This window comes from Hypomesus transpacificus, unplaced genomic scaffold, assembly GCF_021917145.1.
Source record: "Hypomesus transpacificus isolate Combined female unplaced genomic scaffold, fHypTra1 scaffold_30, whole genome shotgun sequence".
Classification (NCBI taxonomy): Eukaryota; Metazoa; Chordata; class Actinopteri; order Osmeriformes; family Osmeridae; genus Hypomesus; species Hypomesus transpacificus.
In genome coordinates, this window is record NW_025813826.1 from 3,097,205 (window position 1) to 3,124,636 (window position 27,432).

At 45.1% G+C, this 27,432-nt stretch overlaps 2 protein-coding genes across 6 annotated transcripts in view; both read right to left on the bottom strand.

The window, feature by feature from the left end:
* LOC124463613 (phospholipid-transporting ATPase ID-like) overlaps positions 1 to 17,636 on the bottom strand; it is a 28,465-nt gene extending 10,829 nt beyond the window's left edge. Inside the window, exons 1-9 of one of the 5 annotated variants that reach the window (XM_047015398.1) lie at positions 17,505 to 17,636; positions 17,143 to 17,260; positions 7,476 to 7,560; positions 7,105 to 7,163; positions 6,433 to 6,546; positions 2,881 to 2,979; positions 1,610 to 1,671; positions 649 to 721; positions 21 to 91 (exon numbers count right to left, since the gene is read on the bottom strand). In XM_047015398.1, coding sequence (XP_046871354.1) covers positions 21 to 91; positions 649 to 721; positions 1,610 to 1,671; positions 2,881 to 2,979; positions 6,433 to 6,546; positions 7,105 to 7,163; positions 7,476 to 7,518 — 521 coding nt within the window. In that variant the 5' untranslated portion in view covers positions 7,519 to 7,560; positions 17,143 to 17,260; positions 17,505 to 17,636. Of the gene's footprint in view, positions 1 to 20; positions 92 to 648; positions 722 to 1,609; positions 1,672 to 2,880; positions 2,980 to 6,432; positions 6,547 to 7,104; positions 7,164 to 7,475; positions 7,561 to 7,677; positions 7,890 to 16,555; positions 16,873 to 17,142; positions 17,261 to 17,504 lie in introns of those variants that run through there. The other 4 variants (XM_047015399.1, XM_047015397.1, XM_047015396.1 and 1 more) reach the window with 4 other exon arrangements.
* Positions 17,637 to 26,607: 8,971 nt separating this feature from the next.
* Positions 26,608 to 27,432, bottom strand: part of LOC124463572 (protein unc-13 homolog B-like) — a 93,576-nt gene continuing 92,751 nt past the window's right edge. Inside the window, 1 exon segment of the mRNA XM_047015320.1 lies at positions 26,608 to 26,938. Coding sequence (XP_046871276.1) covers positions 26,656 to 26,938 — 283 coding nt within the window. The 3' untranslated portion in view covers positions 26,608 to 26,655.

The window sequence follows — 27,432 nt, forward strand, 5'->3', positions numbered from 1 at the left end:
ATACAGTTCCATAAACAAACCCGTCTAGTTCGGCGGTTTCGATGTAGACCAGGTTGAGCGGCTCACTGCTGGAGAGCAGCAATAGGTCTGCCTGAAGACAGAAAGAGACGAAACATAAGAAATTCTGCAGGAGTACACCATCTCAAAATATACCCCGATGCTACTTTTTAACAATTAATGTCTACAGGCCGTATAAATCACTAATAGCCACATAGTCGACAAATGATAAAGACGGTGGGCAGGTCATTTTTCATGCCAACTCAGGCAACTGTCAAATCATTGCAGATTATGCTGACCCGTTTATGAGAGTGCCTATTGACTTCCTGTATAGAAGATGAATACACTGGCAATTCTCAACATTCTTTATATGATATTGTGTAAACACAAAATGTGTACATAAATGTTATCTTATAAACACTTCTTAAATTATACACTCTTCATAATAAGGACACCACAAATTCCACAATTTATTTCTGAAGTGCGTTCATTTTCATCCATGAAGGTATTGGCAATAGTGCTACAGTACTGTCTAACCCATTCCGAAAGTAAACTGTCTAACCCAGCACTGGTCTAAACCATCAAATGTAGTCTAGCTGTGAAGAGTGGTTATGGTTACAGTTACTCAGCTGAAACGAACGTTTTTCTCACCGTGACAAACTGGTTGTTTTCCAGTTTGATGATGTCCCCCACCTGAACATCCATCCATTTCTCACTCCTCAGTCTGAGAAATGAGAGAAACGACTGAGGTACTGTAGGCATGGTGACATTCAGATCAACGTTTTTAGAAGTATATAATACAATATCAGATGTACTTTAATTCACTGTTCCTTTTTTATTGAGTAAATACACTTTTTAATCTGTGTGTGTGCGTGTGCGTGTGTGTTCGTGTGTGTGTGAGAGTTACAGAGGTAGAGGACTAAGCTGCAGGATGATGATGATGTTGGTGTGAGTGCATCTGTGCACGTGACCTTGACTTCACCAAAGAATCCTTCACTTTGTTTGATGGTATTCCAGGACATTTACCTCAATAGCTTTTAAACTAACTTCCTGCCTCAGCGCATAAACAGTATCTAGGTATGCGTTTCCTCTGAGTTTCTGGTTAATGTGTACTCTGTAACCCCGATGCCTCCTGAGTCCTGTGTTGTGTCTGCGAGTTGTGAAAGGCCGGCATGTCACAGGTCAACAGAAGGAAAACTACCACTTCCTGTAGTCCTACAGCTGTTTCCTGTTACACAGCTGAGCCCTCCTGAGCAGAGGGAATTATGGGTGCCTGACAGGCATGCACATACAGTTTGAACCGCTATTCTCGGGGGGACTCACAATTCAATCCCATTCAAAATCCAGTTTTCGCTGACCCCTTAGCTTAACCTTAACTCAAAATATAACCCAACCTAAACCTTAAACCTAACTCCTAACCCTAACACTATTCCTACCTCCTAACTCCAAATTCTAACCCTAATACTAATTCCAACCATAACCTCCCTAAAACAAACTAGAAATAGTACTTCAGCTTGTGTTGGCCAAGAAAAGTCCTCAATTTTAATTTTAAGCTTTTTTTTTACAATTTTTTTATTCTTGGCGCTGTTACATGGTCCCCACTACAACTTACTTTTCATCCAGGAGAACTTGGACCTTGCGGTTGTTCACCTGCTTGTCACTCCTGTGGCGATTCTGTGAAAAGTCACACACCCAAATCAGTCATGCTCTAGTCAACCAAGTGGTATTTTCTATTTAAATGATGGCGACACTCAATTTTCACACTGATGTGATATCATCAATTTCTAAAACTGCAAAAGCTATCAAAGTGAGATGAATCAACAAAAGGACAATCTCAGCAAAGCCCTTTTGGAAGCCTTATTTTTATATCCTGGACCCAACAGTCATTCCCGCCATCACAACCTTCCAGTCACAATCTTGAATCATCAATACTAGTCAATACATGTTGGCAACTGTCATAAGCTAGAATCCAATGATCTCACCAAAGCAACAAAAGGGAGGCTCCAATGCAGACAGGTTCTTGGGAACCATGTCAGAGTGACTGAGTTTTCTGCTGTGTGTGCATCATTCAGGAACAGAATGATTGTGATTTTGGTCAAAAGAAGGGAAGTGGACTACATTTATATTACGTAATTCAGCAGACACTCTTATCCAGAGCGACTCACTGTAAGTACAGAGACATTCCCCCGAGGCAAGTAAGGTGAAGTGCCTTGCCCAAGGACACAACATGATTTGGCACGGCCGGGAATCAAACTGGCAACCTTCAGATTACTACCCCGATTCCCTAACCTTCAGCCACCTGACTCCCTAGACCAGAGAAGAAAAACGGGTCCCATGTTTTAAGAAATAATGTAATTGCCACCAACACAGCAACAGTTGCCTTGACTACACTGCCTCTTCCTCGAGGCTGGGCGGGAATTCAGGAGTCACCTGATTGCAGCGAGACAGTAGTGCAGGGTGACATAGTCAAACAAACTAACTAATAATAGCCTAAAATGACCTCAGAAGCTACTCAGTACACCAAAACACCAAAACACCACAACACAAAGCTGCCTCAGGTACTAATGTGCTGCAGGGAGAAAATAACTTGATTTGGAACAGGTAATCTTCTGTTTGAAAAACAGAGAAGGAAAGGGAGGCTTGATGACAAGCAGGGGCCAGCGAACAGATGAAAAAGAGTTTTAGTCAGAGATGGAACACTAGGGCTGGCAAAAAAAAAGCTGTCCTGAACACGTTTGGTTAAAAAAAAAAAAGTAAATTGCCATTACTTATAGGACAGATAGGTCATAATGGGGTGAATCGAGATTGTGGTTCAATCAAAGTAAGTCGTTCTTAACACGTAGGGTGCTGTACTTCAGCAGCTCAGGCTGTCTTCATACTTACGATGTCGTCAGTGGCATCTTTAGCTGCCGTCACTGAAAGCACCAGCACCAGGGGCACCACCGTGGTGAACCAGGAGAGAGATGAGATGTCTGGAATCACCTGGTCCAACACAAGATTCCAACATTTAATATTATCGCAACATTGGCTAAAACGTTTGTCAATACCGTTCTTCCAGGCAAATATTGATATCATGCTAAACACACACTAAACGGAGAGGTTGACATTTAGCGGTGTTCTTTCGGTAACACTTTAGAATAATGGTCCGCTGTTAACAAGTAGCTATGCAGGAAGTAATAGGTAGTTCTACATTAACACCGAATTTAATACTATTAACTAATATGGAACCAAGATTAACTAAGCAGTAAGTAATAGCTAATTTACAACAAAGGTAGTTCCTTGGTAGGTATTTGGTTATTACTAAATACATGTATCCTCCTGAGAACTACTTGTGAACTATCACCAATTAAGAAAGAATAACCAATTATTTACTAATCACAAAGTAACATGTCTAAAAAGTGAACAATTTGGTTGTTTCGCTATTAACATGGTCATAACTTTTCAGAAGCTTGTGCCTCAAATGGGTTCTTTGTGGAAACCAGTTTATAAATATTATATCCCCCCAAATACGTTAACTACAGGTTGAGATTTTGACTACTCTTACCAAAGAATGGATGTATGTTCTCTGTTTATTTCAAACTTAAAAAAGGTATAATACAAATAATAATTTGTTTAAAATTTTTAATAATTAGGAAGTGATGCTGACACTCAAATGATTGGATTAGTTTACTATTATGAGTTCTTGAGCGTCAGTTCAATGTCTCAGACTCCAAAGACCTACCTTTATGTTACAGTAGCCGCCTGAGGAGGACTTCTCTTTAGGATATGAATATAAACATTGATGTTCTCTTGTCAAAAACAATTTGCATCCTGCATTTATGTTGCAATAAGCGCAAAACCAAATCTTCCAGATTACAATGTTTGTTCGAATATCACTAGTGCCTCACAGAAATGTATGCCTGTACCGTATGTGTCAAATATAAAATTAGACTTATTATAGGCCTATTACTTGTGAAAACCAGTATAACTCCTCATTAATTACTCGAGCGTTACCTTGTCATCCTGCAGGAACTACTTGAGATGTGGACCATTATTTTAAAGTGAAAAACATGTTAACTCCTCACTAGTTACTCAAGAGTTACCTTGTTATCCTGCAGGAACTACTTGTGATGTGGACCATTATTTTAAAGTGAAAAACATGTTAACTCCTCAATAAGTACTCAAGTGTTACATTGTCATCCTGCAGGAACTACTTGTGATGTGGACCATTATTTTAAATTGACAAACATGTTAACTCCTCACTAGTTACTCAGGTGTTACCTTGTAATCCTGCAGTAACTACTTGTGATGTGGACCATTATTTTAAAGTGACAAACATGTTAACTCTTCACTAATTACTCAAGAGTTACCTTGTCATTCCGCAGTAACTGTAATCTGGACCATTATTTCAAAGTGAAAAACATGTTAACTCCTCACTAGTTACTCAGGTGTTACCTTGTAATCCTGCAGTAACTACTTGTGATGTGGAACATTATTTTAAAGTGACAAACATGTTAACTCTTCACTAATTACTCAAGAGTTACCTTGTCATTCCGCAGTAACTGTAATCTGGACCATTATTTCAAAGTGTAAAACATGTTAACCCCTCCCTAACATGTCACCTCACAAGATTTACAACATAAAACAACTGCAGTGATTGGATAACATATTTTTTTAACTATAGGCACTATCGTATAAGAAAATCCTAGATAATGCAAAAATGCACATGGGCATGCAAGAAAAAAGCATTTTATTGTTATATGTCTGAATAAAACATTCTTTGTTTGGCACAATGATGAAACCTAGCATTTAAACAAAACATTCTGTATTTTGGAATGAAACATTCAACACATTCAACAAACTGTGATGATAAACTGAGTCAAACATAATGGCTAAATAATTAATAAGTAAGTACATGGCTAACCCTAACCCAAATCAAGGTATATTCACTACTCACGATTATAGCATTGGCCACTACTGCGAAATACAACAGCAACGCACTTCCAAAGGAATACAAATGATGAAGGAAGAAAGAACAAATGGCAGGACTGTAAAATAACTTGCTAGATAACCCAAATCAGAGAACAGGAACATGGCCCAAAATGCTAGCTACAGTTGTTGCTAGCTGTAAAGCCAGGCTACTGTAGCTGTCGGCTAGCTTGTAAAAAGTCCCTCATACAAACTGTAGTATTGCAATCGAAATTCGCATTAATTCTACCATTCGAAATTTGCACTAATTATACAATTCGAAATTCTAGTGAAATTCACCAAGTGGTTGTTATCGTATGTTAGCCAAATCCTGGATATTTACCATCCATAAAAATGTGCCACTGCCAAATGATTTTGCGCTCCTAACTCATTGAGGTTGCACCAGTATAGCTTTAGGGAAAACATGTCATGGATTCAGGACAAATAGGTTTTGGTAAGCCAAGTCGACTGGATTTGGAAAATGGACCGGCCGTGATTTGATATTTTCTGAGCTAATAGCAGACACATCGAAATTGCCCGCATAATCATACAGTATGATCAGGTGTCCCATAATCATACAGGGGCGTGTTAGAACGTTAATATTCATAAACTGGTTTCCACAAAGAATTCATTTCAGGGCACAAGCTTCTGAAATGTTACAACCATGTTAAGAGTAAAAAAAACACAATTGTTCACTATTTAGACCTTACTTTTGTGATTAGTAATTCATTGGTTATTCTTTCTTAATTGGTCATAGTTCACAAGTAGTTCTCAATGAGGATATATTTATTTAGTAATAAACAAATACCTACCAAGGAACTACCTTTGAACTAAATTCGCTATTACTTACTGCTTAGTTAATCTTGGTTCCATATTAGTTAATAGTATTAAATTCAGTGTTAATGTAGAACCTATTACTTCCTGCATAGCTACTCATTAACAACGGACCATTATTCTAAAGTGTTACCGTTCTTTCTAGGTCGGGTACTATTATGATTGTGTCCAAAGCACAATTTGTCAATGACAAATGTTCAAGGGGACAATTAAGCAGTTTCCGGTTGTGGATATCTTATTTCCTGAATCTCTTTGCTCTATACTTAGTCATGTCCTGCCCAGTATTTTGACTGATTGTAGCTGTAGGCAAAACAAGCAGACGTTTCACTGACCCAACAATCACTAAACGTTCTGTGTTTGTGTGTGCAAAAGAGGGTGGATCTGTAGTCCATGCGGGGTTTATTATATGTGGGTAGGATAAAAAATAACATTTAAAAAAGGACAATCCATCCACCTCACTCTTTATTAAGACACCAGCATCTTCAAGTTATTTAAAAAAAAAAGCTGTCCCACCCACATTTGAAAACAAACCTACGTGTGTGTGTGTGTGTGTGTGTGTGAGTGCATGTGCGTGCGTGTGCGTGTGTTAGTGTGTGAGCCTGATAGAGCATGTCTATGTCCATTGTGTTTGCGCGCATGGTGTGTTCCACTCACTTGAAGGACGAGCAAAAACAGGAAGTAGGCATTAGCAATCCTCTGAAACTGCTCAAAAAGGTTGAGGGGCAAAAAGGTAAACCAGCTGTACTTGGAGGTCTTGATGGCATTGGTCTGATAACAAACAGAAAGGGAGAACCAGGAATTTACAACACGTACTAATTTACAACAAATGGATAAGCAGAGTACTGAACTCACAGAAAGAACATAAGACCCTGAAACAACTTTTGTTGTTTTGAAAGCTGAATTAGTGTAACTGGGTCTAGATTTCCTTTTGGGAAACTACAGTACTAAGAAAAGAAGAAGTGAGACAAATGCTTTTTTCACCATAACATTGCACAAGTCAAGAGGATGAACACAATCTCTAGCATGAGTCCAGGAAACCGCTCCTTCCAGTACTATCTACAATGGGAAGTGCCCTCACCTCCAGACCACCCTGACCTCCAGTCTCTTACTTACTTCCAGCTTTCTGATTACATTTACATTTAGTCATTTAGCAGACGCTCTTATCCACAGCGACTTACAGTAAGTGCAGGGATATTCCCCCGAGGCAAGTATGGTAAGTGCCTTGCCCAAGGACACAACGTCATTTGGCACTGCCGGGAATCGAACCAGCAATGTTCATGGTTTAGTGTAAACATATGAAAGACACACAGCAAGTGCTCAGCTCACCGCATACTTGAAGGAGATGTTGAACTCTCTGTCATTGGCTCGGAGTTTTCTTTCCAACTCTAAGGAGAAACCAAGACATGAGAAGGAGTATATGGTAGCTTTTTACTGACAGGACAAGTGAATTCATCATGAAGCTGTGTTCTTGATAGAACATATCCAGGATGTTGGCTGTTCCCTTGGTAGACAGAGAAATGCTACAACAATCCGGAGATGAGAAGACCCAAGAAGAAAGAAAGAATGAAAGAAAGAGAGAATGAGAGAGAGAGAGAGAGAGAGAGGGAGGGAGAGAGAGGAATAACGAGTGGTGGACTCTTGGCTCTTGAATGAATCGAATGTCTCTTTGACCGTTTCTCAAATCAAGAGGCACTTACCCCTTTCTTTCTTCTTCACACAGTCAAGCCCGAAAAATGACATCTTTCCCCTCTTTTCTTCTCGCTATCCATCCATGACATCTAACTGACAGAGACAAAATAAGCTGTTAGAAAATCAGAAGTAAACAGGTCACATACAATCTATGATGCCAAAATATAGCAAAACATCCATTTCACTCAAAAATGGGTGAGGCTCACTGACATTTCCTGCACTTGCGCAAGGCAGCAACGTTCTACACAACAGCTATTGAATGCATTTTCCCAAAGTTTCCGATTAGGTGGGCAGTATCAATCTCTTGCCAGCCACCAGTTTCCTGACTGGAGCCGTAAACCAGGGTGTTAACATTCGAAACGTGCGTTGCCTCCCAAGGGATGGGTTATATTCCATATGCTGCGTAAAACCCCACGCGTCCCTGTTCATTTCATACAGCATTATCAGAACATGGGCATTGTTTCAGTTCTACTTTCCTGTGAGGGGAAAAGCTAGGAGAAAGTCAAATTCCCAGTGAACGAGGATAGTCTCCGCCACAACACTGCAGGCCAGATGTGTGCAGTATTTGTTGACAGACTGTAGCTCGTATGAGCCTGCGGTATATTTATCATCTGCCGGTACGCGTCTCTCTTGGTTAAACAGTGTCTGGTTCTCACACAAATCTGGGACGATACAGTACCGCTTTTGTTACTGCGTGTATCTGTGTGTGTGTGTGTGTCTGTGAAGGAGTGTGTGCTTCAAGTTCTTCCCTGTGTGCAGGGGTGTGTGTGTGTGTGTGTGTGTGCAGGAGGCACACGTTTCCATGTACGTAAGAGCACGCTTCACTCAGTGCCCCCTCTCAGGTTGGCTCTTGCTCTGGGTTTGCATCAGCCTCTGACATCAGGCCCAGAGACCAGCGTGAGTCAGAGGGAGGTGGCCCCTTCGGCTGCCCCCGGTCCTCCACTGGTTCAACACCTCCACCCCCTGGCTCAGGCCTCCATCAGAGCCGGAGACTTCCTCTGGCATGATAACAGTCTTTTATTGACCTAGAACAGGGCGGTTCTAGGTCACGGACACCTTCACGAACACACACACACCTAGACCGATGACAGGCCATACGTTTGTGGATGATAAGGTTCCCTTTGACCGCAACATTTTTATAACATACATGTACAATACAACCCTGTTTTGCCCCCAAACATTCACTGGTGATGATTGCTGTAGCTTAATCTCAGAGCTGTTGATTTGTTTCGACTTCTAACATAGGCATATGGTTTGCTTTACGAGATTACAAATAAGTTGGGGGGGTGTGTGTGTGAACAGTGGCTGCTGTTGAAGATTACAAGACAGGAAGCAGACGTTTTATTTCCCGCCCCTCAGAACCCCCCTCCCCCTCCAGACACACTGCAGCTATTTATAGAAGCTACATGTATGTTCTTCAGCGTGTGTGTGTGTGTAGAGGTATACCACGTCCCTGGTGGAACATGAACACACACACCAAATTCCATTTCACACAGTCTAAACTAAACCTAAAGACGTAACCAAATGAAACCACCCCTGAAAATCCAATAAAATAAAAGTGTACTTTCCTTTGAAAATTCAAGGAATATCTTAAAAGACAAGAGAGCAAAGTGATCTTCTGAAATGTCAAACATTCAACTTGTAAAATGTTGAGTTAAAAGTTTTTGGCTACAAAAGACGCTGGCTGAAGAGTTAAATAAGCAGGAGTAATGAAGTAAAGAAGTAATGAAGTAAAGTATGCAAGAAATAAATAACCAAGGGGGGGGGGAGGGAGGGAGGGAGGGAGGGAGGGAGGGAGGGAGGGAGGGAGGGAGGGAGGGAGGGAGGGAGGGAGGGAGGGAGGGAGGGAGGGAGGGAGGGAGGGAGGGAGGGAGGGAGGGAGGGAGGGAGGGAGAAGTAGAGCCTGTAAAAGTAGTGAAAGAAGACCTAGTCATGACATCATTGCTACTGGTTGGAAACACAGGAAACGCCTGGGGTAAACCTGAACTTGAGAAACATGTCTACTCTGGCCAACAACCCTGAACGAGCCATTCCCAGACCTGGCATGGCCAGCTCAAACCAAACAGAGCAAGTTACTGTACCTCCAACCCCTTAAGGCAAAAGATAACGTCGACCAGAATAAACATCAAGAACCGATAGCTGAAAGTCACAATTTCTTGTCTGGTCGTTTTCATGTAGTACAGTATTTTTCCTTCCCCCCCCCCCCCCCATGTTCCTCACGAAACAATACAAAACGTAAATGTGAGTTTACGTGAGTGACGTAACAACCTCCTATGTCAAAGACCAACATGTGGTCGGACAATAAGGACTGAGAGGGCCGAGGGTTCAACAGGGAGTGTGGATGTCTGTTTAATCAGGGGCATTCGGTTCCTGAAGCAGAAAACAGGCGTTCTTGGTGAAAACAGACCTCACCGTTCAGTCAGTCAGACCTGAAGTGTGTGTGTGTGAGTGCATGTGTGTGTGTGTTTGTGTAGAAAAGGAAATGTCTGGACCCAGTCTCCAGCTAATGATTCACACACATCAACCTTTGTCTGGCGGTGCGAGTCCCTTCGGATGAGCCTGGGACAGCTTTCCACTCTCATCTGTGCTTCCCCCTTCTCTAGAACACGACTGTCGTCACAAATGAGTGAATCTCCCAGTTCATACTCAGTATTTCATTAACCTCACCCCTCAAAACACAAACACATCAACATTCAATTCCCAGCTGATCCTTTTCCTCATACCATATACGGTAACTACATTTACATTTCGTCATTTAGCAGACGCTCTTATCCAGAGCGACTTTCAGTAAATACAGGGACATTCCCCCCCGAGGCAAGTAGGGTGAAGTGCCTTGCCTAAGGACACAACGTCATTTGCACGACCGGGAATCAAACTGGCAACCTTCTGATAATAAGCCCGATTCCCTAACCGCTCAGCCACCTGACTCCTACTAAGAAGGTTTAAGAGTTGTGATCCAGAACAAAATGGTTGCCAGATTGTAGGCTGATTCAGAACCAGCCTAGTGGTTTTGGAGGTCTAAGGTGAGATGTGCATGTCATCATCTGATGATCAACAGAGAGGAGGGGAGTCAGGTGGCTGAGCGGTTAGGGAATCGGGCTAGTAATCTGAAGGTCGCCAGTTTGATTCCCGGCCACATCAAATGACGTTGTGTCCTTGGGCAAGGCACTTCACCCTACTTGCCTCGGGGGAATGTCCCTGTACTTACTGTAGGTCGCTCTGGATAAGAGCGTCTGCTAAATGACTAAATGTAAATGTGTATTGAAGCAGATCCACCTTTGTCGGGGGCAAAGTGATGTTTCTTAAGGGGTACTGTTTTCACAGTGATTTATGTGTTGGTCTGGGTTGGAGCAGAGCTGTTAGCTGGCTCACTGTGTTCAGACAGATTGGAGGAAAATGGTTTGTTCTGTGGATCACTAACCAGTGGTGGCATTCACCTCCTCAGCTTACACAATCTGCTGTTTTCTATCAACAGATACTTCTGGTATCAGTTCACTTGCTATAATTAGCCAGAGTACGTCGGCTTCAAAAGCTGAACGCATGCCTGAACATTGAGAGGGTTCACTTGACAATAATGATGCCTTCTTTGCCCAGACCTAGATCCCCTGTCATGATCTATAGCCAATCATTTACCCTTCAAAATAGTCTCCTGAAAACAGAAACTCATTTCACCGTGGTGTTTTACTGAGTCACATATTAGCCGATCTCAAAGCTATGCCACAAAAAGAGCGATTGTTGAAGCCTTAAAGCTGGTTGTACACACAAAATGCAACGACACTATTCAATCAAAATGTATTCGTCAACTCATACTTAAGTCAGATCCACAATCCCCTGAAGCACGATAAGCATCTAAGGATCGATTGGGATGACGAGAGACCTGGTTGTCGTTGGCATTCATCTGCAGAACCCGCCCCCTCAAGTGAGTTCCCTGATGAGGTATCTGGCTGCACATATCTTCAGTTCTCAAGACAGTAGGAGAGTCAGGTGGCTGAGCGGTTAGGGAATCGGGCTGGTAATCAGAAGGTTGCTGGTTCGATTCCCGGCTGTGCCAACCAAATGACGTTGTGTCCTTGGGCAAAGCACTTCACCTTACTTGCCTCAGGGAAATGTCCCTGTACTCAGTGTAAGTCGCTCTGGATAAGAGCGTCTGCTAAATGACGAAATGGAAGACAGAGCAGCCTCTAGACTGCTTTCTCAGACTGAATGTGTCTGAATGGTATTTTATTAGTGTAGATGGGGGTGGGTGTGTGTGTCAGTCTGAATATTGAAATATTTCTACCTGCGTGTTATGCAAGCTTAAAAGAATACTGTTCAGAAAGAGGAACCCCTCATAGTTGCAACCGCAAGCTTACTTAAACAGGCAGACTGTTGCCTTTAGTCAGCATGTCAAGATGTTTCACTGAGCAAGTAAGCTAAACAGATGTCAAACTCTGTGTTGTCGTGTCCAATGTGTTGGAACCAGGGTCAACTTCTATATTGTAACTTTCCACTTCAAACTGAAGATGTCCCGTCCCCCCCCCCCCCCCCCCCCCCCCACACACACACACACACACACACACACACACGTGAGAACTTTAGGATAAAAGGAGACTGGGTTCCTCAGATAACTTTGTATCACCATAGACTTGTCTCCTTGCTGCATGCTGCAAGAAAATAAACTGCCTTGACTTCATCGACTCTGGGCACGACTTGATAAAATATTTTGCTCACACAGTCAAAAGTCTGCTGAAAAAGGACATGGAGGTGTATACTAATTCAGAAGGATTCAGGTGACATCATCATGACATGGTTGTAGGGTCATGAGTGGTCAAATGTTTCATAACTTCCAAATGGCGTTGAATAACTGAGTGAGTGTCGGTAAGTCTCATTATTGGAGACATTGTTAGACAAATGGTCCCGATTAGGAGATCAGGATTAGAAAGCAACAATAGAAGGAAGCCCTAATGACAGAGAGTAGCACTTTCTGAGCGTAGCCCCGCCTTTACAGAGAAAAACAGGATTTTAGTCTTGACAAAAATAATTCAGTGCAGGAATGCCAAGACCATACCTTGTACCACACACTGTTGAAATAACAGTACCTCTTATATTGTATACTCATTGTCCTGTTCATTTACAATATTTAAGCCACAATAGGACATTGTGAATATGAGACTATAGTTAAAATACAGGGAACATGTCCTAAAATGTGTGTCCCCAAATATGCAAACAACAGTCTAGTGAAACACAATGCAATACATTTATCAACTCCAGCGTTTGGGCTTTATTTAGACCCTAACATTTTTAGCACTTCGAAGCAACTTCAAAAAGTCGACCACGTCATCAGATCATTCATTTGATCACGTCATAAATAAAAGACATACTGAGGAACCATGGAAACCCTCATCGTGGTCGCCAAACTGCCCAATTCCTCTTCTCAGAAGGAGAAGAGTGTCACTCTGATAACAGCCCTCCTGGTGGGTGAGAACATGTTGCAACATTATCCCGCTGAGCCAAATCATGTTTGTTCCACAGTTTCTGTCCCGCAGTGACCTGTCCCAAGACCTCCCACTAGGGACCCCCCTAAACCCTCACATTACGAAATGATTATCTGACACATATGCACTCGTACTATCCAAGTCACTTCCTCATTCAATCCTGGCAATACACTTGGGTCCAGGTTTGTGAACAAGGTTCTGAACAGACAGGTTGCTAGGTATAGGAGTCAAAACAGAGCATGGGTAAAAGTTGGATAAATACTTGCACAAACAACTCTCATCTCTCTCACCAAACAAACGACCCTGTTTAAAGCTGTGTTTGGTGAGTTGTGTGGTAACCGATTTGGGTCAAGTACGTGAACGAAACACACAAAGCTTCCTGCTAAATCAGTGGTTGGGAGGGGATTGTATGGGTTGGGTGGGCGGGGGGGGAGGGGGCTATGACTAAGATCTAGAGTGAGAAAGTTGGTTTTCTGCTGTTGATGCGCTCTTAAAGCAGTCCGTAAATGAGACATGGCCTTGCACTTGAGAAGTGTGCTTGCACTCTATGATTCACTTATTACATTCACATACATTTCGCTGGAAAAGTGAATCCCCCATAGGTCTGCAGAGGTTTAAAGCAGAGAGAAATAAGTGGTGAGGCAAGACGTTTCGGTGAAGTCTTGTGGTGAAACTTCCGTGGCAGGCTAGTCAGAAAGTCGTCAAGTTTCCCCCCCTCTCTAACTATGGCAGCACCCACAAAATCTGTTTATCTGGATCAGTTAATGTATTTCTAATGTTCATGATGTACCCACAATATATTGTAATTGAAATGACTGAAATTGGTATTGCAACAAAATTGATTTACAGTTAGAATTTGGGGGTTTTCAAAATGGTTCAGGCTGTGCAAACAGGCTTCAATGTCCCCGGGGGAGAGATTTAAATCTTGGGATCATAATGATCTATCTTCTTTCACTTTCTACTTTGTTCCTCTCCAATCCATAGTGACAAAAAAAGATATGATAACAACCTGTGTCATCAAGTATCCATCCATTACATCATAGGGGACTTTATTAACCTTTATTAAGGCCGATATATACTTGAAGTATGTGTATGAATGACTGCTGCCGCACGTATCCTGTGTTTGTTTGGTGTTTACTTTGTGCACATCTCCCTGTGCCTTAAGTGTACGCATACGCCAGGTGCAACACCCCCAGAAATCTAGGGGCAGTATACTAAAGCCCCTCTGACGTTCCGTGTGATGGATGGGGTCAGATGGCTGAGCGGTTAGGGAGTCGGGCTATTAATCAGAAGGTTGCCGGTTCGAATCCCGGCCCTGCAAAATGAAGTTGTGTCCTTGGGAAAGGCACTTTACCCTACTTGCCTCGGGGAGAATGTCCCTGTACTTACTGTAAGTCGCTCTGGATAAGAGCGTCTGCTAAATGACTAAATGTAAATGTAATGCAGCAAAGTAGTAGTAGTACAATACATTTTTAAGAGCAAATATTAGACATTAGACAGCAATACCTCCACCTCTGTCGCCATTGGTTATTGCTGTTATACTAAATCAGAAGCAGTTGTCGACGTATTTCCGCAATTTGTCACTGACCTACCTCCTAGTGGACATAGCTTAACAACAACGCAGACATAAAGTATGCAGTGGAGCGTGTGAACCATAGGTAGTTTTCGCATACGTACGTGATCAAAACTGGATTATATCAAGGCCATAACCCTTTCTTCATTCAAACATCATGGACATGAGGGCGCCCCGTGATTCACCGGGTTCGATTCTGTCCCGGGCCATTTCCTGCATGTCATCCCCTTCTTTCTCTCCCTCCCTTTGTCTATCTACAACTGTTCCTATCCAATAAAGCAATAAAATGCCCCCCATAAAAAATAAAAAAAATTCAATAAAAATAAATAAACCAAACATCATGGACAAGAACAAAATTCAAATCTGAAGATTTCTCAGAAACTTTCCTAAACTGCTAACACGTCAATGAAATGAATTCAGGGTTAAAAACAGCCCCATCATCAATGAGAAGTACTAATGACAACTGAATATAATTGAAATTTAAAGCAGTTGACTTAACAGAACACTTAAGAACACTTCAAAACTGTCAATCCGTCCATGACCCGTGTCTGAACGGGTTCGGGTTAGATTCTAAATCAAGTCGCCAGATATCGTCCAATCAAGATGAAAGGTCTCATCGAGATATCGTCTGCAAAGCGAGATGAGCGGGAGGCAAGGTGAAAGGTTGAGAGGAATCAAGGTTAGACATTTCACCTGTGACACCGCCTATTGGCACACAGCAGGGGCACTGAGCCAGCCCGGCCCCTTTTGACTGGAGCACAGCATGCCGCAAAAACTTGAACAATCAAACGCTTAATAATTCACCTGACCTTTCAGACCAGACAGCTGATGTGAGAATGGCCTCCCTCTCAGTTTACCTCATAACCCCCAGACTTTTTGATTGACCTAAAAGCTTAACCATATCCATGCCTATTAATTAGTAACTTATTTAATCTTGAGTATTTGACAAAAACAAAACAATGTCCAATGTCTATGATTAATCAAAACAAACCCGTGACTGTTGTTGGTTCTCACAGGCAGGGTGATATTTTGACAGGAATTCAGATTTGACACATATAGCATCCTATTACCCAGTCAAATATGCTAACACTAGCAGTCATGTTTTATAAAAAAAAACGGCACATGGTTGACACAACCCATCTGAAAATAGTTGCAGATGTTGTTGCATGAACGTAGCTTTTGTTCACGACTGCTGCATTATTGATGGTCTCGGATCGGCCAGAGGGGATTTTAAGGTCGCCAGGTGAGAGTTACAGTGGCTCCGGACAAAAGGGTGTTCACAACTGACAAAAGGAGGGAGTCGCCGTGGGCTACAACATCAAAGCCGTGCCAGCGGGTTCAGAGCTTGACAACCGCACGTGTGTCCGTAACGACCTTCAGATGGGGCTGACAAACGAAGAAGTGGTAAAACAGGAAGGAAGCATCAGTTATGAGGCCTTTCGGCCATCAGCCGAGGGGAGGGGGGGAAGAAGCCACTTGACGTGGTCAAGGGGGAGATTGATCAACACTATCATCTCCACTATCACTGCCACCATTATCACCATCAATATAAAATTATATTTTGACATGCAGTATGCAACAATGCCCTCTTTGTAGAAGAAGAACCTTTAAGATGCACGTCCGTCACAACTACTGATGAAAGTAGGGATACAAGCGGCATGATTGAAATGGTGACCAAACCAAACGTATTATAGGTGTAAACTGTGGGGGAAACAGCCTTTTAAAAGCCTACGTTACAGCATGGAAAAATAACCCAAACCAGGGCTCCATCTTTGCCTCCCTCGCTCTCTCAAAACTAAAAAACCAAGCGCTACACTCGCTCGCTCGTTCAGCAGCTTTGGGGTTCTCAAGGCAACACACAGGGAGATGATGAGGAAAAGAAAAAACACGTACAACCCACAACTTCCTGTTGGGTTCGCCTGGTCTTCTCTAGCACTTTCTGCTTCTGGTTTCCATTTCAAAAGTCTCTGCTCCGCAGCAAAGTCTTCAGCTGACCTTCGACCCTTAACCCTGAGTTCAAGAAACAGGCGACTGTCCTTACCATCTGTTTTGATGCCGGCCACATGGGCGTGTCTGAAGCAGGGGAGCGATGTAGCAGTCTTGTGAAAATCCAGCACACGAACAAGCAGCTAATAATTCCTCAGGACAGCTTGTCCTTCTCAGCCTCTCTCTTTCTCTGTCGCACACACACACACACACACACACACACAGACTCCACCTAGACTCTCTGCACTACACCACTCTCTCATTCTCTACTTCCTCCTCTAGTTTTCTAATACTCCTCTTTATTTGCTCTCACTCTGTCATAACTCCTCCCTCATTCATAGGCACCGTTTCAGACTCTCTCCTCTTCTCTCATCTGGCCCCCTCCCTCCCCCTCTCCCTTTCTCTCTCTCTCTCTCTCTCTCTCTCTCTCTCTCTCTCTCTCTCTCTCTATCTCTCTCTCTCTCTGAGGAGGAGGCAGGCACATTCTTCCCCTACACACGCGCGCGCACAGACACACACACAGGATAAACAGGAACACAGGGTGGGATTACGCACAGCCACCAAACAAACGCACCGACAGTCTGGTTTCCCTCTCAGTCCTCGGTCACTTGTTGTTCACACCTCTCGATCTTTAAACCTTACCCTTCTCTCCTTTCCTCAGTTTTGTTCAACTTTTTCCTCACGTTCTCCATTTTCATCCCTCCGTCTTGTCGCCCTGTTCTTTGTTTGGGTTAGACTCCCTCCCGGTGAACTCCATTTCCTACCCGCCAAAAAAGGGAAACGGCTTTTTTTCAGACTTCGATTCGAAAACAGCACAACTGCATTCTGCATCCCACAAACACACACAGACTATGTTCTTGAATGAATTCCCCAACAACGCAACTCTCCTCTATCATCAGGCCTGAACACATGGTATTATGCTGACTTAAAATTCCCAAAGGTGCCCAAACTACAAAAACAAACACTGAGTGTCTGTCCACACACACACACACACACACACTTACCTCTCTATGCGGGACTGGGTCCCCTTTGTGTGTGTCTGAAAGCACCCTCCAGGTCTGTGTGTAGTCGTTGCAGTGTTGACTTTGCAGTGGTGAAAGCAGTGTTTCTTTGCAGACAGGATGGTGTTCCCCGCAAGTTAAGCTAAGACTCTGAGGTGCTGCCCCCTCAATGAAAGTCTCACCACACTGTGAAACTGTGTGTCTAAATCAGAACACGTCTAGGACTACATTCACACCAAGTCTATGTGTAGATATGTTAGCTCCGTCTGTAGTAAAGGTTTAAACACGAAATTCAACAAAAGACACCTTATTTGTTTTGCAGGGCCAGACTGGCTGACTGATTTAGCCGTTTAACCTAGAAGTGGTCTAAAGAAAATACGGACAGTGTGCGACCTCACCTGTGTCAATACTGAACCAAACACAGTGTGGTCTGCTCTCTGTGGAAGGAGAAAACTAGTTGTAACAACGTGGATTGAGAGATAGAGAGAGGGGGTCGGGGGGGGGGGGGGGGGGGGGGGGGGGGGGGGGGATGGATGAGAGGCTTCCATTATGAAACTGAACTTAATGATGAACTGACCACTGGGCGCGGAGAAGGAAATGAATCATGATAAAACATGACCATAGAGGAATTTACAAGAAAAGGTTATTAAAACATTGAGAACCATTAACATTCAGTGGAGCATTTCTGGTGCAAAGCCATTTCCAAACAGCAACACTGTTTCAGAAGATTATTCAATCTAAATAACGGTTGATAGTCATTTGGTTAGCAGAAATGCAGAAATGCCTAACCAGGTTAAACAGCCCAGAATGTTCCAGACCTAAACTGGCTTACCTTATTGGTGTGAAAAGGCTAGGAGGGACTTCCCCTAACATTAAGGTCAACATGAGTCTGGGAAAGTACAGATCAGGGTTCAACATAAAAAAAAATTGCGACTGGCCCCACAGGCCAGTGGGTTTGAAGCTTACTGGCCCCAAGGGCATTTTTACTGGCCCCCCCTCCAAAAGTTGTAATTTATCATTGTTACAACAAAACCCCTCCTTGAGTCACCACCTTACCGCGGTGGAGGAGTTTGCGTGTCCTAGTGATCCTGGAAGCTATGTTGTCGGGGGCTCCATGCTCCTGGTAGAGTCACCCAAGGCAAACAGGTTCCAGGTGAAAGACCAGACAAAGCGTGGCTCAAAAAACCAACCATGAAGAAACACAACAATGGTTCACCGGGGCCCCCCCCCTGGAGCCAGGCCCGGGGGTGGGGCTCGATGGCGAGCGCCTGGTGGCCGGGCCTTTTCCCATGGGGCCCGGTCGGGCACAGCCCGAAGAGACAACGTGGGACCCTCTTCCAGTGGGCTCACCATCCGCAGGAGGGGTCATGGGGGTCGGGTGCAGTGTAAGACGGGCGGCGGCCGAAGGTGGGGGCCTTGGCGGTCCGATCTCGGCTGCAGAAGCTAGCTTTAGGGACGTGGAACGTCACCTCGCTGGCGGGAAAGGAGCCTGAGCTGGTGCGCGAGGTAGAGAGTTTCCGGCTAGATATAGTCGGCCTCGCCTCGACGCACAGCATAGGCTCCGGAACCAGTCTCCTTGAGAGGGGCTGGACTCTCTTCCACTCTGGAGTTGCCCTTGGTGAGAGGCGTCGAGCTGGGGTGGGAATACTGGTTTCCCCTCGATTCGGCGCCTGTACATTGGGGTTCACCCCGGTGGACGAGAGGGTAGCCTCCCTCCGCCTTTGGGGGGGGGGGGGGGGGGGGGTCCTCACTGTCGTTTGTGCTTATGCACCAAACGGCAGCTCAGAGTACCCACCCTTTTTGGAGTCTCTGGGGGGGGTGCTGGAAAGCGCTCCTCCTGGGGATTCCCTCGTCCTCCTGGGGGACTTCAATGCTCATGTGGGCAATGACAGTGAGACCTGGAGGGGCGTGATTGGGAGGAACGGCCCCCCCGATCTGAACCCGAGTGGTGTTATGTTGTTGGACTTCTGTGCTAGACACGGCTTGTCCATAACGAACACCATGTTCAAGCATAAGGGTGTCCATATGTGCACCTGGCACCAGGACACCCGAGGTCTCAGTTCGATGATCGACTTTGTAGTCGTGTCATCGGACTTGGGGCCGCATGTCTTGGACACTCGGGTGAGGAGAGGGGCGGAGCTGTCAACTGATCACCACCTGGTGGTGAGTTGGCTTCGATGGTGGGGGAGGACGCCGGTCAGGCCTGGCAGGCCCAAACGTAATGTGAGGGTCTGCTGAGAACGGCTGGCGGAACCCTCTGTCAGTAGGAGCTTCAACTCCCACCTCCGGGAGAGCTTCGATCATGTTTCGGGGGGGGCCGGGGACATTGAGTCCGAATGGGCCATGTTCCGGGCCTCCATTGTTGAAGCGGCTGACCGGAGCTGCGGCCGCAAGGCGGTCGGTGCATGTCGCGGCGGTAACCCTCTGACCCGGTGGTGGACTCCGGAAGTGAGGGATGCCGTCAAGCTGAAGAAGGAGGCCTATCGGACTTTATTGGCTGGTAGGACTCCAGAGGCAGCTGATGTGTACCGGCAGGCCAAGCGGAACACGGCTTTGGCGGTCGCGGAGGCAAAAACCCGGGCATGGGAGGAGTTTGGCGAGGCCATGGAGAATGACTTCCGAACGGCTTCAAAAAGGTTCTGGACCACCATCCGGCGGCTCAGGAGGGGGAAGCAGTGCTCTGTCAACACTGTATACGGTGGGGATGGTGCGCTGCTGACCTCGACGGGGGACGTCCTGGATCGGTGGAAGGAATACTTCGAAGACCATTCCACCAACACGCTTTCTGACGTGGAGGCAGAGTCTGGGGACATCGGGGGGGGCCCTTCTATCTCTGGGGCTGAGGTCGCCGAGGTGGTTGAAAAGCTTCGCAGTGGCAGGGCCCCTGGGGTGGATGAGGTCCACCCGGAGTTCCTTAAGGCTCTGGATGTTGTAGGGCTGTCTTGGTTGACACGACTCTGCAACATCGCGTGGACATCGGGGACAGTGCCTCTGGACTGGCAGACTGGGGTGGTGGTTCCCCTCTTTAAAAAGGGGGACCGGAGGGTGTGCTCCAACTTTAGGGGGATTACACTCCTCAGCCTCCCTGGGAAAGTCTATTCAGGGGTCCTGGAGAAGAAGGGTCCGTCGGATTGTCGAACCTCGGATTCAGGAGGAGCAATGTGGTTTTCGTCCTGGCCGTGGAACAGTCGACCAGCTTTATACCCTCCGCGGAGTCCTGGAGGGTACATGGGAGTTCGCCCAACCAGTCTACACATGTTTTGTGGATTTGGAAAAGGCGTTCGACCGTGTCCCTCGGGGGCTCATGTGGGGGGTGCTCCGAGAGTACGGGGTACCGGATTTCCTGATCGGGGCTGTCCGGTCCCTGTACGACCGGAGCCAGAGTTTGGTCCGCATTGCCGGTAGTAAGTCGAACTTGTTTCCGGTGAGGGTTGGACTCCGCCAGGGCTGCCCTATGTCACCGATCCTCTTCATTACCTATATGGACAGAATTTCTAGGCGCAGCCAGGGTGTTGAGGGGGTCCGGTTTGGTGACCTCAGGATCGGGTCGCTGCTTTTTGCGGATGATGTGGTCCTGTTGGCTTCATCGGGCCGTGACCTTCAGCTCTCACTGGGGCGGTTCGCAACCGAATGTGAAGCGGCTGGGATGCGAATCAGCACCTCCAAATCTGAGGCCATGGTAATCGACCGGAAAAGGGTGGAGTGCCATCTCCGGGTCGCGGAGGAGATCCTGAACCAAGCGGAGGAGTTCAAGTATCTCGGGGTCTTGTTCACGAGTGGGGGAAGAATGGAGCGCAAGGTCAACAGGCGGATCGGTGTGACTTCCGCGGTGATGCGGGCTCTGCGTCGGTCCGTCGTGGTGAAGAAGGAGCTGAGTCTATTTACCAGTCGATTTACGTTCCTACCCTCACCTATGGTCACGAACTATGGGTAGTGACCGAAAGAACGAGATCGCGAATACAAGCGGACGAAATGAGCTTTCTCCGCAGGGTGTCCCTTAGAGATAGGGTGAGAAGCTCGGTCATCCGGGAGGGGCTCAGAGTAGAACCGCTGCTCCTCCGCTGATGGCTCGGGCATCTGATTAGGATGCCTCCTGGACGCCTCCCTGGTGAGGTGTTCCGGGCACGTCCCACTGGGAAGAGGCCCCGGGGAAGACCCAGGACACGCTGGAGGGACTATGTCTCTCGGCTGGCCTGGGAACGCCTCGGGGTCCCCCAGGAAGAGCTGGTGAAAGTGGCCGGGGGAAGGGAAGTCTGGGCCTCCCTGCTTAGGTCGCTGCCCCCGCAACCCGATCCCCGGACAAGCGGCAGATGACGGACGGACGGACAACAAAACCAAAGATTTATAAGTTATGTTAATCTGTTAACATGTTTAACCATTTATTAAACACATCCTGGATATAAAAAGACAACAATTAAATCACATTTCTAGTGATAAAAGATAATAAGGTAATAGTCAGCAAAACAATTGACTTTTAACCTCAAACATGACGTGCTCTCTTCCCTGCTGACAGCCATCTCTGCACGGCTGTCTGGCTGAAACTGAAAACTCTGGTCCCTCAATGCTAATTTATAAAAGCTTCCATTGCATTTCATCAGTATGATACTAAGTACCCAAGTCAACACCATTCTTCTGCTGCAGTTCAATAGCCCGGGGGAACAAGGCGAACGTCTGTCCGTCTTAATTACGTGATATGCCGTTGTTATAAGTCGTGCAATAGGCCTAACTATGGAGGATTATCGGGGCCAAAACTAAATAAATAAATACTTGGATAAATAAATAATTATATAACACAAAGCTTAAATAAATGACACAAAATATATAAATGTTACATTTATTTGTGTGTTTATATATATGTTTACGTTTTCATGTGTTTACATTTATTCATTTATACTTACATTCATTCATTTATACTTACATTTATTTATTTATACTTACATTTATTTATTTATACTTACATTTATGTATTTATACTTACATTTATCCACGGTGAAACTTCCTGCAGCAAAATAAATCTGTCGTCCCACCGTCACCAAGTCAGGGGGCGGGTCAAAGCCTCTGATTGGTGGTTCAACTTGAATCGACTGCTTTTGACTATTCCAAGGTGGCAGCACCTTGTGCGGATTCAATGAATGAAATATTGAATGCTACAGTGGTCGAAATGTTGGCGGAAGCTGAAGAGATGGAGGCACCTGCCAGTTCACTTTTTTTTTACATCATATTGAGAGCTTCGCTGAAATTATAGGAATGATATTGGCCCTAACTGACACAGACATCAATGAAAATGTGTTCACGATCCTCAGCGAGATGATACAGCATAGGGGTGGTCATATCGATCTTAAGACCGACAGTGGCCGGGTTGGGAAACCCGGCAACTATCGATACCAACGTTGGTATCAATAGCCTGATTGATAGCGTGATAAGATCGATACTTAAGTTTCATTCCACACTGAGTACACAACTCCCTTTACATCATAGTGGTTTTGCAAACACTGTCTAACTTCGCTCAAAATCACTTTGCCCCTCCACTGCTTTTCTAAGCCCAAAGTATCGGTATTGGCAATACTGGCCCTGTATTTACTCCTTGGTATCGGATCTATACCACATCGTGCAGTGTCGCACACCCCTAGCAGCTGTAGAGTGAGGCGATTGAGGATCCCTCTAGCTTGAAGAGAGCTTGATCGACTGGTTGAGCCTGCCTGGTGTGTAATACTGTTCATTCACCAATCAGAGGCTTTGACCCGCCCCCTGACTTGGTGACGGGGGGACGACAGATTTATTTTGCTGCAGGAAGTTTCACCGTGGATAAATGTAAGTATAAATACATAAATGTAAGTTTAAATAAATAAATGTAAGTATAAATAAATAAATGTAAGTATAAATAAATAAATGTAAGTATAAATGAATAAATGTAAACACATGAAAACGTAAACATATATATTTACACACAAATACATGTAACATTTATATATTTTGTGTCATTTATTTAAGCTTTGTGTTATATAATTATGTATTTATCCAAGTATTTATTTATTTAGTTTTGGCCCCTATAATCCTCCATACCTAACATGATGGGCATCTGCATTTAAATTCCTAACCAGCATGGTCAACGGCCTGGAAGATGGATTGTCAACCATCCGCTTAACCGTCACGCAAACCAGGTGCTGTCTGCTAGCATGGCTGGTCAGGGATTTTTTTCGAAAGTTGTCGGTGCCTGTGTAAAAAGATCCACTTTCGTCTACTTTAGACGGGAACATACGACAGACAACACAGTGCATCTTAGCTCCATCAAAAACGTTGCTTCCGTTTGAACTCGTAGCTCTACTTTGCTGCCATCTTCACTTTTGTCTCGCGCCAGTTGTTAAAAAATGTATAGAGATTAGAGAATTACAATTTGACAACCACTCGTCACTCACTCAACTCTTGATTTGCCAAATGTGCGCCCCACGAGCTGCAAAGTTATTTATGCATTTAGCAGATAGCAAAACATATAAAGGATGTTAACTTTTACGATGCAATTTTTTTTTTTCAATCAATAATTTGCAGTGGCCCGATCGGGCCAGTGAGTTGCTATTTAACTGTCCCGACGTTACTTTTTACTGGCCCCGGGCCATCGGGCAATCGCTTATGTCGAACCCTGCAGATGAGTGAGGAGAACATGACAGGTGTTAGCTAGAGATAAGGTGTGTGTGTGTGTGTGTTGTCATGGTATTGTGGTCAAACAATTTGAACCCCCCAGTGTGAATCCATAAGAATGAGGTGCAGACTCACCTGTTGGTCCAATAGAGTTCATCTAGATCAGTGGTCTTCACTTTGGTCCTCAGGGTCCACTGTTCTGTATGTTAATTTAGATATATTCCTAATCCAACACATCTGATTCAAATGAATGGTCGTTATCAAACTCTGCAGAGGCCTGATGATGACCCATGCATTTGAACCAGGTGTGTTGGAGCAGGGAAGCATGTTGAACATACAGGGCAGTGGGCCCCGAAGACCAAAGGATTGAAGACCACTGAGCAATACGAAGCAATGCCATCTCTCTTCGGGTGACGTCAATATGGTGATATTGGTGCTGATGGAATCATCATTGCATTCCCCTTGCCTTGAAGTCATTTGAGAAATGGTTGATCTTGACAGGAGACAGCTGTTACAATATACATGAAGTACTGAGAAGTTCAGTCATTTTTGACGTAAAATTAAACCCCAGCGAGATTCCGGATCCACAAGATTCCTATCCAGTGGTTTCTTTGTGACACTATACCCATGCTAGTTTTAAGCACATTAATTCACACGTTGGACCATTAAACCTCCCAAAGCCAAAGAGGTGACTCAAATATTTTATATAAAAAAAATTACATATTGGTACAAGTATATATATTCAACATTTTTGCTTCAGATTAATGATAAATACTTTATATATATATATATCAGTCTTTTTCATATTTCACATTGTACATACATAAAAAAACACAACTCTATTTAACTTTTGATTGTTTACAATAAATACATGCTTTATCTTTAAAAATGTACAGTAAAACTTAAACAGTGTGCAAGAGTTCACTTGTTTAAAATATTCAAATAACAAAAGAATAATATGAACAGATCAACAACGCTAGAAAGTGAACGCTTGCATTACTTGGCACATGGTAAACAAATAGGAGTGCATACAATCCCCACCCCTTTCCCCCTCTGTTTAATACTATTCGACGGCCTGCTGCATGTTCTCCGTAAGCCAATCGCAGACAGTTCAAGCCCTGTGTCCTCAAAATGACCAATAGGGTTGAAGAAGTAGTTTTGACAACAGGGAAGGGTGAAACATCAGTCAGGTCTCACCAAGATGACCTCCGACAGGATCCACATGGCTGTCACATTACACATCATTGGTCAAGTTGAGCATGTTGTACACCATTCTAGCTGTTGTTCTGTGTTTCAGTGACTCCAAGGGAAAGAGGACACACTTAAGTGGGTATTGAAACGTTTGCTTTTCAAGTAGAGCACCTGAACTCGAGGCTCATACAAGCTGACTGTGCAACAGCCCGGGAAAACAAAGACCCCACTTCTGTCTACTTCCATCAAATGTAGAGATACAGGTAAACAGTGTTTTCAGTCACAATTTATAAGAGAAACATGGCAAAACAATTATGTTAAAAAAATAATCCCGTGCCCATTTTTACTCCCTAATGAAACCTATTTTAGGTGTCAGAATGTGTACAGTATTTTGTTCTAGAACACAATGCTTGTGGCAACACGGTCGTATAAAAAAGGTTTGACGCTTATTCTTTTGGGTACACTCATTTGTGGCTTTAGATTCTGTTAACTACAACTCCCATAAACCATTGTTCTCACTACACACTATTACATATCCTTAACTCTTAATTACTCTCCGTAACAAATAGTACTGTGAAAACTGCAAACTAGAGTCTGAATACTAGGGACTAATAAACCCAGTCTTTTCTCATAGCAATGTACATCGACAAAGACTGCCATTTTCCCAACACAGAACACCTTTCGTCCACGACTAAAATACTTTTTAATGGAAAATCCAGACTGTTCCATGGTTTAAAACTACAACTAAACTAGTTTGTGTCTGATCAGTGCTCTCCACAGTGTGTTACAGACATTGCTGTTGTGGTTATCAGGACACGAGTCGGTTTGGATCGGTTTCTCCGTTTGCATCGTGAGGCTTAGAGGGCGAGAGACGCTCCCCTCTGGGGATTGTAAGGCTTTGTCAAACACAGGGACGGGCTGTGCGGGTTACTCTGTGGACGGCAGACCCGTCCGCATGTGCTTCGTATCACAGGCTAAGGTGGGGTGGGGAAAGGTGGGGTGGAGAAAGGGGGGGGGGGGCTTTGGATGGCACAAGCCTGTATAAAGTATGGAGGTTCTACAGAGGCAACAAGGATCTGATACAGCCCCTGGTCGAAAAACGTTCACTTACATGTTTGTGTGGTACTGCCATTCTGCAAGAAGGTTTTCTGCTCCTCGGTCTCAGGTGACATCAGTAAATACAGTTACAGTTGTCTCTGCCCCCCCTCATCCAGGGGTACCTCGGAGGGTCAACCATCTTAAACCCCCCCCCCCCTCCGATTCCTCTCCTCCGAACCCTCTCACCCCGCCCTCAGGAGCCCCCCCGGGAAAGGCCCCCCCCCACTCCTCATCGGCCCTCCTCGAGCGGCCGGGTCTCCGACTTGACCCGGACGAACTCCTTGGCCACCTCGTCGGCGGGCCGCTGCGACAGGATGCGCATCACCGTGACGCCCGTCTCGTCGGCGTGGGTGCGCCCCCCCAGCGGCGCCCAGCACACGCAGCTCCGCCGCTCGGCCACGTCGCGCAGCTGCACCACGGCCACGCCCACCAGCCGGTCGGCGCGGCCGAAGCAGTAGTCCTTCACCGAGATCTGCAGCTCGTAGCAGTCGGGCGACTCCTTGCCCAGCACGCTGGAAGGGGGGGTGGGGGGGGGGGGGGTGGTGGTGAAGGGGTGGTGGTGATGGAGGGAGAGAAGGGACGGGAGGGAGGGTGAGGGGGAAGAGAGGGAGGGTGAGGGGTGAGGGAGGAGAAGGGAGAAGTTGGATTGAGAGGAGAAGGAGGAGGAGGACAAAGGGGGGGAGGACGAGGAAGGGGGGAGGAGGAGAGAGGAGAAGAGGGAGGATGAGAGAAGAGAGAGGGGAGGAGAGAAGGAGAGGAGGAGAGGAGGAAGGGAGCGATGGAGTACAAATGAGGTCAAGAAAGAGAAAGATGAGAAGGTTGAAAAGATTGAGAAGAGGTGTACAGATGGCGGTGGGTGTGTTATATCTACCAAAGACCCGTCTATAAAATGAGACCAGTGAATGAACCGACACACATTCACTAACAGCTTCTCTATTCCTTTTCACTGGCTAACCTAAGTCAAACTGAAAATCAGCTCCGAGCTACACATGCAATCGACACTCAC